Raw genomic sequence first — 16895 nt, forward strand, 5'->3', positions numbered from 1 at the left:
AGAAAAATGCTGTCACTACTCAGCATATGCTGGGTGAAGTAACTTGCCCAAAGAAAAGTAAATGTTAAAGAACTTCCTAATTCCATAATCACACTATGTGCTTTAAACTATATGCATGAAAGTTCTTTGCATGGATTAATGGGGCCTAGCCTTGTGGCACTCAGAAGTTGAGGTATATCCCGCCCTGCCACTATTGGCTACCTACTCTCATGAATATATCACTTGAGAAAAACTGACAGTATACTGCGTGTACCTGTAAGGAGGGAGAAAACTTTTTTTCCCCACTTTTAAGGTGTATGTAGAGGGGGGAGGATCCTCTATCTCTATTTGGACACCTGAGCATGTACGAAATTCTAATTTAATTTTCTGGCCAACAGGACCCCATGTAGAAACCACTGAGACTTACAGAAGAAATGTACTATCAGCTTAAAATGCTATTTTCTGCCATCATTTCCAGATATGTATTTCATGATTAAGTTCTCAATCTTAAAATGTTAGTGTGAAGTACCAACAAATTTTCTTTTTGAGTACTATTACCTGTATTCTAATAGGGAAACAGTGCGTTTTTTACCCAAGAGTATCAGATTAATGATGGAAATGGATCATTTTTCAGTTGTTCATTGTGCATTCAATCAATCCAGTGAACTACTGTATGCATAAATGAGCTGAAGTTGTCTAATTGGAACTGCAGTTTATTTGCTTAGAGTAATAAAAGCATTTGTGCATTTAATCTCACAATTAGTTTTTATCTGATCTATCATTATAAGGCTATATATATATCATTATAGGAGATATATATATACACACACACACACACACACACACACACACACACACCCATCTTCATAAAACAGGCAGTAACAATCACTTAAATAAAAATAATGTTGGCAGGTAAGCTGCACTGAGTGATACCTAACAGAAATAGCTTTACCAAAAGATTTAAATTGCAACCCAAACTTTTTTTCTCTTGTTAATGGAGAAAATGATTAGCAACTAAAGATATTTCTCCTTGGGTTTTAGAAATGTTCTGTACTAAGGTTAAAGCTTCTCAAACTCATTTAAAAGAACCTGCAAATTAAAATCAAATACCAACATTGCTTGGCCATGGGAACACCTAGTTTTATATACAAATCATCTGCCATGGTAAATATACTAGATAAATACATTTCACAGTTCTATCCTTAAGAAAAATTTCCATGCACTCTCATTTTCTTTTCTTTTCTGGAAAGAATTTCCTTGGCAGAGAACATACCATTCCAAAGGGTAACCTGGGTGGCAGCCAGCCACATACTGAAACCTCAGCCAAGGGAAATGAAAACTAGAAGCCCTGTGCCTGGCTTCCCACTTTAAGAACTGCCACTTCATCTTCATCCGTAGTGTGCACCAAGGGTCACCGGACAGATGTCAGGGCTTCAAGGGGCCTTCGCCATCTTTGAGACCACCCCACTCCCTGCAAATGAGGAACCCAGGCCTGAAGAGATTAAAAGGACTCGCCCAAACTCCTCATACTGCAAGTTGATGGCAGAACCAGGCCTAGAACCCAAGTATTTTGTGTTCCAGTCCGGTGCTCTTTTAGGGATGATTTTTTTTAGCTTTAAAGCTTTATGAGAAAGTAAGTGTGTGTGATTTTTTAAGTTAAAAAAACTTGGATAGGAATCCAAATTCAGGATCAGTTAAGAAGAAGGAAAGGTCAAAGAAATGCAATGAAAACTCATGAAGGCCAATGAGAAGTTCATCTCTAACCACCTCCATGAAAATCAAACCAACCACCCAAAAGACCCTCCTAATCTTCAATGAATCCCCCTACTTGGGAGTCCAAGGAGGTGGGAGATAACCCCTTACAGCCCTTACAAGCATTTGATCAGTAACTACAAAAATGTGCATTTACATGCGTGGGAAATTAAAATAATGGTTAACGTGAAATAAAGATGATATACTTAATCACATGGTTCTTATAAAGAAGTCTAGGGAAAATATAAATTTTACAAAGCAAAACTTAATGATACTCAATAAGCAAGACCTTTTGGGAATTCCCTGGTGGTCCAGCCGTTAGGACTCTGTGCTTTCACTGCTGAGGGCGCGGGTTCAATCCCTGGTCAGGGAACTAAGATCCCACAAGCCGTGCGGTGTGACCAAAAAACGAAAAAACTTAGCAAGACCTTTCATAAGAATTTTGGGTATAAATCCAACCTCCACATTTGTTAACTTCAAACTTGCTTCAAATTATTCTATCCAAGTTAGAATAATATACCATATAGGTCAACCAGTAGATTTTTACTGGCTAAGAATAATTTCAACCCAAGTATTAAGTTATAAATGAAATTGTAACTTATCACAAGGGGTGTAAAAACAGGAATTAAATCACTTTGAATCCCAATTACAGCAAAACCCCTTTTATTTTACTGGTGTTGGATAAGAGGTATTTTTAAGATAAAAATTCTCCAGCAGGCTTTTACTAACTAAGCCAGATCCAGCACATCATAATTCTTTGCACTGCACAGTCTTTCTAGGTGACACGGAGAGTCACGGAGCTCTCACCTAGAGAGCTGGGGAAAAGGTTCCACAGCTCCTAAGAGTAAAGCACTGGTACAGTAAATCCTTAGTGAAAACTGCAGAACCATCAGAATATGTCTTATAAACTTATACGCCGGAATTTATCTGACAGTATAGAAAGTTAGAAACTATTATCAGGATTAAAAACAAAAAGTGCCATAGGAAAATTCCGGACCAAAACCAAATTTTGCTTCCTCACTTTTCTACAAATTATTCAGTTTATTAACTCAAGAGGCACTCTATTAAGAACGTCACACTGATGCCCCTATTTCGCCACCCCATCTCAGGTATACTGTATTAAAAGAATTTTTTTCCCATCTATACAGGCACTGCCATCTAGTGGCAATTTTTTACCTGCAAGTTAAAAATTACAGGTAAAAAATTACTTGACCCAGCTCTGGTAACAAACAGAAGACACTGATGGTTTGTCAAATAGTCATTTTGTCAAATAAGCAAGCGCAACTGGTACAAACGCCACGCCACCAAACTACTGACCAGTTATTAATCAACAGAAAAAAAAAGTTAAAACATAATAAACTTCTTATGTGCTACACTAACTACTGTGCAGGGTCTTTCTTCTGACTTCCGCATTAACCTCATATTACCCAGTGGTGGCACATGGATAACAATGTACCAGAGAAAAGTAAAGAACTGCAGACTTCTCAAAGCAATGATGAAATCTAATCCTCAGTTGAAGATAATGATGATCTGGGTCACTAGGCAAACGTACTCCTGGCCCGTCTTCATTCCAGGTTCTTACATGTGACTTCCCAAAACATCCAACAGCATGGAAGTGGAAGATGGACTCCTGGTGAATATCTTTCTATAGTTATAAATGGTGAATATTATTTGCAACATTCACCTTAAATTTAGAAGTGGAAACCAAACATTAAAGTTAAGATTAGCAATTGGGAATATATTTCCTTTAAGATATTGTTTGTAGAAAAGTACTGGATGTGGTCAAAAGCTGACAGGAATTATCACCTGTGAGTCCATAACCTTTTAAGCGATGTAGGTTCAAGAAGAGCTTCCCAAACTTTTTCAAATCATGGAACATAGAAAAAAATAATTACCTGTAAACACACTGGTTAAAAAATGCAAGAGACTGCTCTTGGCTGGACCCACAAGGTCTAAAGAGATCAATATTTTGTTTACAATTGATAGGAACCTGTGGACTAAAGGGTCAAATTTACAAAAGTCCTCATGGAAAAATGCTGACCAGCACCAAAACCACTGTAATTTCTTGGAGAGTTCTTAGAATTCCAGAACTAAGATCACAAAAATTACTTTGGTCTTTTACACATCAATATTCAGGAAAGAGGTTCTCTTATTGAACATTCCTCCAGTGATGTGAGACCCTGGTCAAGAGAAAACAATGATTCCATTCTCTTAATAGGTCAAACCAACATGGTAGGGTCAAGCTAACCTCCCTGGACATCCAGGACCAAAGCTATAGAGCTGAACAGTGTGTACTTTAATAACCGCATAGGACAACTCTCATATGCCTAGGCACTATTTTTAGATTATTACCTTGGCCGCCTTTCTTCCTTTAAAAAAAAAAAAGAACAACTTTTCCACAAGTTTCTCTTCTCCAAGTTGGAGAAACTAATGTTTTAACTTTGAGTTATTTCAAATCACAAATTCAGAGACTTGCAAACATGAAGCTTCTGTTCAATCCCCCAGAGGGAGAGGACTCATTCTGGTATTTATGGTTCAAAAAAAAGTTGTAATATTGTGCTTGGAACACACAGAACCAGTTATTAACTTCTTGCTACTATTATAAATAATAACAGCTCAGTCCAGGTTACTGTGACCTCTGACAAGTCAAGGAAACAAGTTATTTTCTTCCCTTGTGATTATAACATATTGCAACACTTTTTGCCTTTTAATAAATGTCCTGGTACTCTGAGTTTCCCTTTCAATTCATTTAATTTCAACAATCTGTCAAAAAAAAAAAAAAAAGAGCCAATAAACAAATAATGAATTACATTTTGTTGGGTTTTTCAAACCCTCAAACTCCAGACTTACAAAAACAGCTTGTGTGTCTTCCACCCTGACCACCCTGCTACTTTTCCATATACCACAGGCCACCCATAGACACAAAGCCAGGGCAGTGGAGGGAAGCTGACGTGCTCTACTTGGAGCCAGTAGACAGGAGGGCGATGAGGCCCGAGGAAGCACTTATGGACAAAATGTAGTTCCTGTAAGAATTTAATGTTAAGGAAAGATCAACCCCAAATTGGTTTTCAACAAAACAAAAAGAACCCATCTCTTTGGAATGTACTGTTTCCCTCCTGACACTGTCTAATGACAATAATGTGCAGTCCCAATGTCTGCAAATGCAATTTACAAGAGAGGAGATTATAAAGAATGAAGAACATTCACAGGAAATGTGTTCCAATTTTAAAAAGAAAACACTTGAGACAGAAACCTAGAACACATGATCACAAAGAAAATATCTGAATTCCATTTAACCTGCAGGAAAAGAACTGATCAAAGAACATGGGCAGGAAGAAGGGACTTGATTTCCCCAACCCCCCAACACCCCCACATCAAGAGCAAAGGAAAAATAAGTCTTCCCTGTCTATCAGTGTTTTGGCTACAGCTAGCCTGTAAAAGCAAGGAGGTTCTGAAAGTCTGCAGCTACTCTCAGCCTCAGGACTAGAGTGTTTGGGGCAAACCACTCCAGTATTCCCAGGAGATACAAGTTGGAGGGTGTCTGATATTTTACTACATCAAAATCTCCAACGGTTAAAAGTTTGGCTGCACATTCTTGGATAATACCTTTAATAAATTACCTTAACAAGAGAAGACTGATTCTTGCCCAAAAGGTCAATTTAAGAGCAACCTGAAACACCGTTAAGCTCTTATGAAATGTGCCAATTTAACTCCACTGCCTATCCACCCAACCCCAAAGCCCCAGAGTACCAGCAGACACAGGGCTCATGCCAGGAGGTAGCAAAGAAGGCAAGTTTGCTTTGTCTCCTTAGAACTTTTTTTTAACTAGGCAGGTACACATCATCATATACGTAAGACTGCTTTGTAATACTTGTTATTTATCATGAAGTCTTAATTCATAAACTTAAAAGAACTTCAAATCAAACCAAAAGCCCGTATTTTAAATGTCCAGAAACTTGCCTAAGGTCACGGTGCTTTTTAAAGGACTGACTCCCTGTGTAGTTTTTTGTTACCAGAAAATACTCAGACAAATCAAAACTAAAACGAACTGTTTGTAGACTTCTAAAAAAGATAATCAACCTTTAAAAGGATACACTGTGGGGTTGAAGTTCTTCAATATAAAGAAGGAAGCAACAATGACCAAGACCAGAAATAGGGTGTTATTATAGAAGATGGAAAATGTTGTAGCTTCATAATCAGCAACTTCATTCTTCTTCCACAAGATTCTGCGGACACAAAACAAGTCATTTAAGTTTTTAAATAGGTACTAAAAATTTTAAATACCACATGGCTCTAGCTCATAGTAAGTTTTTCCTTAAGTGTTCTGGGCAGAATCTGTTTTTAATATTAAATTCAGTCAGCATTGTCCCCTTTTTCCTACTGAAAAAGATATTTCACTGTACTGATGCTCAGGAATTCCCTGGTGGTCCTGTGGTTAGGACTCGGTGCTTTCACTGCTGGGGTCCAGATTCAGTCCCTGCTCAGGGAACTAAGATCCCGCAAGCCGCACGATGCAGCCAAAAAAAAAAAATAAAAACTTTATTGATGCTCAAGAAACAGTTGCTGGGTATGTTACCTTTTTTCCCAGGCAGTTAGAGCTTTGCAGGAAGGGACTGATTAATTGAAATTAGCTTGGTTTCATCAGCAACTGAAATAGGCATCTTTCTCTAGGTACTCACCGAAAACAAACTTGATGATTAGCAGCCTGACAGGGCTTCCTCAGCTGTCTGAGGCTTGAGACTCTCTACAGTCTACAGATTTCAGCCTTCAATATTTCACCTTAAGACAAGCCCATGGACAAAGCTAGCTGTGGCATCACAGAAGCAGACTTGTCTGCGACTCTCTTTAGCCATCTTTATTTAATTCAAACTAAGAATCTGCTTGATCATTAGGAGGAGTTTTTAACTTCTGTAAAACCCATTTACTTTTTATTTAATCCTCTTTACACATTATACTTTATCAACCTTTTCTTTTACCTCTTCACACAGGCAACAGGAAGTTCCAGGGTGCCTGTGAATAAGGGAGCCTTTATTTCCCTCAGTTAATTAACTTTGTAAAGCAATTTACAAAGTTAAAAGAGTAGGTAGGTTGTGACCCATTAGTGGGACATGAAATCAATTGAGTGGATCTGATGTTCGGGAAAAATTAGTGAGTTGAGACCAGCACGTTAAAAAAAAAGGAAAAAATAGAAAAGTATCAAGTGCATCACATACAGTAGGGTAATAATTATTGTTCTGTGAAACATTTACATGTGTGTATGTAAAAGTGTATTTGGTCAAAGAGTAAAATATATATATATATTTTTTTACTGTAGGTCATTATCAAAAAGGCTGTAACTCATTGCCATAGATGTTTTCTCCCCCAGAAAGGTACATTACTCTGGGGCCAGATAGTACCCCCAACTAATCCTAAGGACAGCACTATGGCTAACGTCAGTAGTAACTGCCATGTTTTAGTCACCAAATGTTCTTATCTAAAGTCAACAAGCATGGCTATAAAGGAGCTAAATGGAAGGTATTAGCATCTTATCTTTGTCAGAAGAAATTTGTGGTCTCTAATACATATGCCATATTTCCTTGATTCTGTAGATACCATCAACTTAATAAATCTTCAATTTGCTATAAACTTTGGAAGAAGTGAAGGACATTACATTAAATGCAGCTATCAACTATAAAACAGTTTCTGCTTTCAGAGAAGTTTAAATGTAAATTTAAAAAATATACATGACTTGGAATTAATACATTATACCATTCTAACAATGATCAAAGAAAACACCAGCCCAGAAATATCCATAGTCCCAACATGGTTTAATGCTACAAAACACTCAGAACAATTGCCTCTGTTTTTAAGACTCTGGCACAAGACCCAGTGAAGACAGGTTCCTTGAGTAGGCCACTAGCATGCCTTTACTGCTGGTGATTAAATTATCACACCTCCACCACAGCACTTTTCCCTAACTCCCCATCATGCCCTGAATCAGAACCATCTTCAAGACATTTTTGATGAAAGAGTGGCTCAATCCTTTAGGTTATCCCAGCTCGCAAAGACCGTGTGTTACATCAGGGTATACACAGTCAGGACTGTCTGACAGCTGTCAACTTTTTCTAGTCCAGCCTGGTTTATTTTGAAAAAGTTTAGGACCCCCAGTTGCCCTCATCAGCAATGGTTCCGCAAAAGCTTCACTGGTAGGAAATCTACTTTGGGAGAACAGTTCTCAGGCAGTCATTTTTCTAAGGAGCACTTCCTAAAACAGGAGAAAAGTTGAGACCAAACTCAACAACTCTTACAATCTGATAATACTAAATGATGGACCGTCAGTAAGTCAAGGAGAAATAACATTCATACCTTGGGACAAAAGTTAATGAATCTGATTCTCCTCTCCTAATTTCCTTGGATAGGTAGAAAAGTAGGTTCAAAAGTGGCATGTAGTCCATATTCCAAATGATTTTAGATAGAGCTTTGAAGATACCCAACTGGGCAGAAAGATGCCGATAAACCTTCTCTTAAATCTCTTGGAGGTAACTAATCCTTTGAGTAAGAAAAATACTGGATCTTAAAGGGAGTTTTGGATCCAGTTATCAGCATCAATAATGAGGACAGACCTGGGTACAACTGTATCCAGCGTGGCCTTTGCGAGAGAATTACAAACAGCAAAATTTCTACTGGTGACAAGAATGAAAATTTTATAATCTTCTGACACTCTGCGTTTTATATATCAATAAAACCTCCATTTCATCCTACTCTGAAATACCTGGTCCAGGCAACGGCAAAGAGGTTTCATTTCCAATTCCAACTCTGATCCACTAGTAGAGACTACCTGAATACCACACTGAGAAAGATTCTGAGACACATCCCAGGATCAAGAACAAGTGCCAGACCAAATCAGGCAAGTCTGTAGTGGGCAGAAGAGACCCATCTGCCATCTCTGATACAATTAATCACCTAAAACCTGTAAGACCTGTAAGAGCTTGTAACAAGCATTTTGAAATTTGGGTAACTATGATGTGCACTCCAGTTTAAGAACCACTGTTCTAATAAATATTATAATTCGATGAAAAGGTTAAAAGAAAGTGGTCTAGATTCTCTAATATCTATCCCTATGCAAAAATTTGCAATTAAAAAGCTATGCAGAGGGAGGAGTTGAGTAGCAGAAACTTTAAAGAGAAAAGGCAAAGTAACTATCTTGTCACATTTCTCCTCTTAGGTAACATATGCAATAGATTTTTGCCTAGCAATCCATTTGTATTCCAGTATGGCCCAGCATCCATTAGGAAATGCTTCTTTTTGTTTTGTAATATGTGGTCCCAGAGGTTGTCATGAATCAGCATGATATTCACAAGAGCTGTACATAAATGTTGAGCAATATTTGGAGATATTAATCAAAATTGCTTAAGGTGGAAACTTATTTCTTTGAAAGTGTAATGAATTCTTATTAATATTTTAAAATAAAAATAACTTTGCAATTCTAAAAAAAAAAAAGCTATGCAGAGCCAGAGGTCTTTAAACCTGCTCCCTAAAAAACAGGCCTTCACTGTCATGATTTTAATATTGTGCCTTCAGTTTATGAAGGATCCATAGGACATAATCATTTCAATAATGTTTTGGTGCCTGTCCAAAACCACTGTAGAAGACACTGTTCATTAAGTTACTCAGTGTCCCTTAAATAAGGATCCACTTGATAAAGTCCTTCCAAGATTCAGTGCCAGGAAAGTTTCTTTTCAGAAGGATTTGCATGCTGCTTCTCATCCGACAATGAAAGCTGGATGACTTTGGATGCTTCCTCTGACACTTGGAAGCTCAGAGCTGAGTTTAGTGCCCAACTGCTGTAACTAATGCTGAGGTCCTTGTTCATCCACCTTTTCTTACTTTTAAACGGTTTCTGATCTTTTTAAATTGTATTGCTTTGTTTCACATGCAATTCAGTATTGCAAGTCCCCACAAAGTCTTTCTGGAGAAAAGTGGGATAAAAATTCCATTTCATAAAGCACCTCATAGATACTAAAATTTAAGATCCATGAAAACAGCCTCGACTCATGACTCTATTAAACCATCTGGCAACTCTTAAGCACAAGTTTACTCAATCATTCAGAGACTTCTACTCAGATGTCAGACTGTTTATTAGCCTTCTAACAGCAGCTGGCAGGAAAAATTGGGGGTGGGACTAACAAATGTGGCACAGAATTCGGCAACAGGAGACAAACCTAATTCTTTTCTTTTTCCTAAACAGTGCAGATAACCAAGAACCAGATGTCCCCAGGGAAGTTCAGGAGCAGAAATACCACCACCTAAAAATGCTAACACACAACACAATATAAACTCTTCAGACCCAGAGGGGTTAGGCGATACCCTCAAGGTCACACAGCTACCGAGTGGCAGAGCCAGCACTGGACACAGCTCTCTGCAGGCTCCTAAATTCCAGCAGAGCAGTTGAGTACAAGCACTCAAGTCAGACTGGCTGCATTCTTATCCTGGTTTTACCACACACTAATCTATGGCCTTGGGCAAGGTACCTGAGCTTTCTGTACCTCAGATTCCTCAGGTGTAAACTGGAGAAAACAACAGTACCTACCTCATGGAGCTCTTTGGAGGAATAAATGAACTGTGTACAGCACAAAGAAAAGTATCTGGTAGTAATAAAAACTCAAAAAGTCAGTTATTATTCTCATTACCATGACTTCTAATACCAACGTTTTCCTCAGATAATTCTAATATCCACATGCTCTAAGCAGAAACCAAAAACTTGTTTTCTACAAATAACCCCCTTTTTGAGTACCACAAACACTTTAAATAGGGAGCCAAACCTTTCATCTTTTTCCTTCCGAGACATCTTTCTGTTATCAGCTTCAGAAAGTTTCCGAGTCACTTCTTTGGAAACAGCATCCTCCCTCTTCTGTGCTACTCTGGGAGGAAAAGAAAAAAGGTTTCCACATGCTCCAGGAGTGAACATCACACTCTCTCAGAAACACTCTGTACTCGTATCTTGTATTGGCAACTGTATACTTTACATTTCAAGAAAATAAGCTGGACAGAAAGTTCCAAGTTTATTACACTGTGCTAGCCAAAAGAGAGGGAGTTCAAGAAACTTCCAAGATGTGGTTTATTAGTGATGTGTTTTGATTTCTGCTTAAAAGGGAGAATTTTCCTAAGTTAGGTATTTAATACGGAAATAAAAGTCAAATGCTATTAACACAGTTTAGTTATGAATCATTATAGCTCCACTTTGTTTTAACTCATAATTTAACTGTTCCACAAATAAATTTGTTAAGGCATTAGCAAATAATACATGATTTCAATTTCAATAAATAACAGGAGAGAAAACTAAGCTTAACAAAGAGAGAATTAATAGCTGTAATATCTTAAAGTAAAGCTTTTAACTTTACTCCAAAGGGGAATTTCACTAAAAAGAAATAATACCACATGGTTAAGGAGTGACCAACAGCACTTTTAGTTAAACGAACTACTGGTTTGAGAGTTGCACCAGGAGATAATATGGAATCAGCCAAAAAAGGCTGGAAGTGTTATTCAAGAAATCACATCACAATCTTTAGTGATGAGTCAGATAAAGAAAAAAATGACATAATCCTAAAAAAAATCTATGAGGTGAATTTTATCAGATGGGGTTGCTAGTGAAAGAGAGGATAAAATTTAACCTGTGATGAAATACAAAAAGCCTCCCAAAGATTAGACATTTAAATTCAACATGATTTATTTTTCATAATATGGGAGAAACTGATTAGCCATAAACATAGAAAAAGTAATAACTGATCACAAGCAAAATATAACAATTACAAAGTCCCACTAAGAAAACATTCAACACGATACTGAGATGTATTGAAAGCAACAGGATGTGCACCATAGAGATAGACATCTGTTCAATCTATGTTCAGTTACTCAATCCCTCATTACTATGTATATTAAGTTCTGGTCAGTGGACCAAAGGAAACTGGGGGAAAATCAGGATGGATTCCTGAAAAGCCCAAGATCATTCAAGGCAATAGTTCTCAACCTTTCTCCAACCACATGAGCTTCTGGGCTACAAATTAAGCACAAATTCAGGCTGGTTTTACCTATATCTCCATCTCTATCTCTCACTCAAGAATCAAGTTAGAAGTGACATTATTAAAAAGAAAACCTTTAGTCAGCTTCAACTGATGTATTTTTCCACAAATTGATAACTGGAGAGAGGAAAATCAGTTTGTCTAAAAAAAACAGGTAAAAGGAAATAAGTTCTGAAACGTAAAGAAAAAAGGCAGCTAAGAGAGCAGGTAGCTGCTTTAAGAGATACTTTAAGACACTATAATGTCCAACTTTCCCTGACTCATTTTATTATGTAAAAGTTCAGTTCCGCAGGGCAGAGACTCTCATCTCTTAATCTCTAGCAAATCCCAGGCACTTTTAAGTGTTTCCTGAACTTCACATGAGACTGCTTTTTTCTAAGAAAGGCCAATTGATAAGAAATGGACATGGTTCACAGCAGAAACCTTTCTTAGCGGAACAGAGGGTAAAAAAAATACACACACACCACCACCCCCAACTGTCAGGGTGCTGGGACACAGGAATAAATTATTTTCAGAAGAGTTGGCTCTAAGCATCTCTTGGACAAATAGTCAATCATCTGTCCGCATGACAAATCTTCCTGAAGACACTGAACCAGATAACTGGTTAATTTCTCTTGTATGGCTACAATTCTATACTCGCCTAACAGAGACATTAACAACCACACTGTAGGTTTATTACAACTCAGGAAGCCCTACCCTCCATCTCAGTGCTCTTAGAAAACAAACCTCACTCAGCGCTGAATGCTCTAAAACAAAACAGAAGTAAATCCAGGGGCCCAGCTCTCAGCCAACTGAGATAAAATCTTTGCAAACATTTTTAAAATCATGCCACCTTAAAAAAAAAATTCCTATGGGATCTCTCACCCCCAACCTCTCCAGCACTGCACACAAACATTTATTACACGCCAGACACCATGGCTTACGTCGCACGTATCATATTTAATCCTCACCATCCCACGAGGTACCATGAGTGCTCCCATTTTACAGCTCAAGAATCTGAAGTCTAGAAAGATGAAATGCATGCCAAGGCTCTGCATTTAAGAGAGCAGAGCTGGGACTGGAATCCAGACTGTCGACTCTGAAGCCATTCTCTCCACCACCAACACCCACCCACACTCAGAATCTTGCTGGCTCTTTAAGCCTTAACAATCTTGCCAATCTGTAGGAGTTTTGATGTCAGTAGCAATATTTAATATTACACCAAAACTATGACTAAAAAATAATTCCATTCAGAGAGTGTATTAAGTCAGTAGGTCACTGAAATTTTACTGAACTAAATTAAACATACCATTAACTATTGTAAGGGAAATAAACAAAAGACATGGCAGTTGCCCTCAAGAAGCTGAACGGAGAAATGAGGGGAAAGAACATGATTTTTGACTCCAAAAAGGCGAATAAAAATGATATGCAGAACAAGTGAAAAAACACAAGGTCCCAAAGGGACTGAGTTCCAAGGGAATCACAAAGGATGGGTCATGCAAAACGCCCACTTCTGAGGGCTGCGCTATCCACAGATGGCCATGCCTCACAAGGAAGACAGCCCAGGACAGCAGAGGCCGAGATGGGCTGAATCCTGGAACAGAAGTTAGTGAAGAGGGGCTGTCAAGAAGGGAGACAACAAAGGTGACCTGGATTTAGCCGTTCTAGCAACAGCCACGCACAACCTGGACTCCTAAGGGTCGAGAACAACAGTGGAGAGGCTGCTGAGGCCAGTTTCAGCTGCTGAGACCATTTCTGGCCTCCTTACAATAAATCCCTGTTAACTGAGATCATCTCAGTGTGTTTCTACTCATCACTAGAAAGCTTAACACAGGAACAATAAGGACAGTTAAGATTTCTCTGGAAAAGATTCCTAAGTCTTGAAATACCAGACATGTAAGAATGGAAAGAAAGGGAGATGATTCTAAACGAGGGAGGGAACGAGTCACGTTCAAAGGATGACACAAAAGCTGAGTCAGAAGATCTAGGGCCCAACCCTAAAAGACAAGGCCCCACTGGTAGGAGGCAGAAGACTTGCATTCCGGGGCCTGGAAGAATCTGGATTTAATACATTTAGAAAAGAGAAGGCCATGAAGAGTTGTTAGGAGAGTGACACGATAAAATGAAGGTAGAAATAGAGTAAATATGGTAACCTTTTACATTTTCATATTCTCATAAGAAAAATGCAATTAGCATTAAAAATGTCAGTGTTGAATGTAAGAAAAAAAGACCACTTCTTTCACATCCAAAAATTCTACATGGTGAGCCCAGAACAATTCCTTCTAGAAAGAATTCCATTTGACTTCTAAAATGTTACTTTACTTGGTGGGTTTGTTTTTCTGAACCCCATGATTAAGGATGGTACTTAAGTGTTTTAATTCCACCATCAATACCCACTTCCACAGCAGTGTTAGAAGCACTGTCTCTGCTTTTCGGTTAGTTGATACTCCTTCATACCATTAATGTGCCTCCCCCTCCAAATATACATACATATATATCTCAAAATAGTGCTTACTGAAACCCACACACACACAAATGGTCTTTAAGAAGACCTCCTACTATATAAAAATGCAACAATATATACTTTCTCTTGAGAAATATACTTACTTGTGCTTGAGAACAAATTTCACATTTTTGTATGCAAAGGCTACCAAATAAGTGCTTACTAGGGTCATCACACTATACAGAACAGCAGACTGAATAAGATCCATATGCCATATTCGCCAATATAGCCCTGAATTAAGATAAAAGGGGGAGAGGGGAATACAAAAAGAAACAAAATATTACCAGCCAGTTACAAAAGCCTGCTTAATTAATTATAGCTAAACCTGGTAAAATACAGCCCTGATTAGGGAATCCAATACAGTATAAGGGGAACTTCAGAAGTGTGATATCCAGTAAAACGTTAGTCTTAAGTTTCCCTAGTTGAGAACACTTGAAAAACATAACCTTTCTATAACTAGTCCATTATGAGATTTCTGCTTCTAAAATGAGAACAAACTCTGGCTCAACAAAATTACAATTCAGACTTCAAATTTCATTCTAAAGGGTACTATCACGCTAACTACAGGCCATTCCAAAACGCCATGTGCAGCCCCAAACCAGAGTTTACACGCTGACGTGGCTGTTATCTGAAATCAAGGCAGTGCTCAGTGCAGCCAGTGAACCAAAAGGCTCCACACCACGTTAACTGCACGCTGGGTTTTATAAAGCCGAAAGAGAAAATACATCTGGATCTGACTGTCCAACAACAGTGCAGCAATGTGACAGGAAATTCACATTCGGGAACCCTGAGCTCTAAAAACAACCTTGGCCAAGACTGTATAGTTTTTCCATCCAAGTAAGAATTCTAGAATTGTCCTAATAGGCTTATTAAAAGGGTTACTACACATTGTAGAGCGCGGGCCCTTGGCACTGGTCCAACTTCTCTCGTCAAACTAGGAAAATAATGTTCTGCGTGAAGCAGTTCTCCTAAAGCTACACTTCTAATTCAGTGCGGGTGTTAATGTCTCTCATCTTAATTCATGAGTTTCTCCAAAGTAAGTAATAAGTTTAAGATCTCGTAACAGCAAACGACAGTTGTAGGGAAAAAAAGCAAATAGCAGGCTATATACCTAAATGTTAGCATCACAAGATCTTAACCCGAGCGTTAGTTTTAATACTGATTCGGGGCCGCCATCCCGGAACGAGTAACTCACAATCCGCAGGAGTGAGGCCCGGGAACGAGCTAGCGTACTTTTAAAACGCGCCACAGGTGACTTTCCTGGGATGCCGCCCACCACTACCCTGGACCAGATCACGGAGGCCCACAGAGGCTACATGCTGCCCCCGAGGCCAGGGCGAGCTGGGGAGAGCGCGGGCCCCGGCTCACGCCTTGCCGGTCCGCCCGGCCCTGCCACGTCCCCGCCCAGCCCGACCCGCCGGCGGCCTCCCCGCCCGCCTCTCTCCAAGCGCTCACAGATGGGGATGGCGGACACGATAAAGGCGTTCCCGAAGAAGAGCGCCGAGGACTTGGCCGACAGGTTGCGGCTGAAATCCTGCAGGAGCAGGTCCTCCTCGGACTGCTGCTTGGAGCCGCCTTTGGGAGCCATGGTGGAACCGCAGCCGCGAGACGAGAGGGCCAAGTCAGGTCCCGAGCCGGGCGCCGAGCCGGGCAGAGGCCGCTGGCACCACCCCCGCGGCCACCGTATCCTCTAACGACCCGTCAGCGCCGCGCTCGGAGGAGGGAGCCGGCGTTGCGCAGCGCGGGGTAAGCGTCCGCAGGATTGGCCAGTCTGGCGCCGCTACGTAGGTTTCACGGCATGATTGGGCGAGCGGGCCAGACTTCCGGATTCCTGGCAAACCACGTGACCCGTCAGTTTCCAGGAGAAAGCCGGGACTTGTAGTTTAGTGGGTGCTTTTTTTTTTTTTTTTTTTTTTAATTAACAAAACGTTATTGACATTACACTTTACAGACGCTGGTAGACTCATGCTTTCCAAGCCGTCGGAATTCCAACATAAGGAGCTCTGAGTCATATGGTCATTCATTCAACGGGCGCATGGTTAGCCGGCTCTGTGGGTACCCAGCACTGGGGCGTTGGAAGAAGAGAAAGTATAGGTAGGTAGTATGTGTTGAGCCCCTTCTTTACACAGTCATTATTTCATTAAATATCCTCAAGAATCCTATGATATGCCCATTTTGAGGGTGAGAGACCAGCAATGCTGGTCTCCAGGGAGTGGGATCTTTTCAAAAAAGTAACAGCTTAACTTTGTACAAAAAAGGCACTCTTGCTTATAAGGAACTCATGGTCTCATTGCTGAAGATAATATTTAACACGTGTCCAGTACATTTACAAATTACTACACTTTTATTCCTTTAAAGATTTAGTTGAAATAATGTGGCCTCCAAAGCCATGCTGGGTAAAACAATACTAAGTAAAGACAATATGTTGGCTGGACAGGCCTCTGAAGTTCAGAAAATTGAATATGCTGATTAAAACAACTAAATACCATTAACTCGAGTTATCACTTTTTCTTCAAAAATTAATGCTCAACCACTTCACTCTCAGCAAAAGCTTCTTTCATCTACTGACATCAGGCAAAACTTCAACAACCAACTTGACAGATCTGTTAACAGAGATCTTTCTT

The 16895-nt window shown here is 39.4% G+C and overlaps 1 protein-coding gene across 1 annotated transcript; it reads right to left on the bottom strand.

The window, feature by feature from the left end:
* Positions 1-4463: 4463 nt before the first annotated feature.
* Positions 4464-15970, bottom strand: SSR3 (signal sequence receptor subunit 3). Its single transcript, XM_068546144.1, has 5 exons — positions 15727-15970; positions 14376-14502; positions 10533-10631; positions 5826-5957; positions 4464-4754 (listed from the first exon to the last, which is right to left on the bottom strand). The coding sequence occupies exons 1-5, from the start codon at positions 15857-15859 to the stop codon at positions 4688-4690; spliced, it is 558 nt and encodes a 185-aa protein (XP_068402245.1). The 5' UTR covers positions 15860-15970; the 3' UTR covers positions 4464-4687.
* Between the last annotated feature and the right edge of the window lie 925 nt (positions 15971-16895).

The sequence above is a fragment of the Eschrichtius robustus genome, chromosome 6 (genome assembly GCF_028021215.1).
Source record: "Eschrichtius robustus isolate mEscRob2 chromosome 6, mEscRob2.pri, whole genome shotgun sequence".
Taxonomy (NCBI): Eukaryota; Metazoa; Chordata; class Mammalia; order Artiodactyla; family Eschrichtiidae; genus Eschrichtius; species Eschrichtius robustus.

What these genes read in the sequence shown, in the direction of transcription:
- SSR3 (XM_068546144.1), bottom strand. Translation starts at nt 15,859, where the DNA reads ATGGCTCCCAAAGGCGGCTCCAAGCAGCAGTCCGAGGAGGACCTGCTC. An exon ending in AAATTTGTTCTCAAGCACAA is followed by an intron (nt 10,632 to 14,375) that starts GTAAGTATATTT and finishes TTTTCCTCCCAG; the next exon opens with AGTAGCACAGAAGAGGGAGG. An exon ending in CGGAAGGAAAAAGATGAAAG is followed by an intron (nt 5,958 to 10,532) that starts GTTTGGCTCCCT and finishes TTGTGTCCGCAG; the next exon opens with AATCTTGTGGAAGAAGAATG.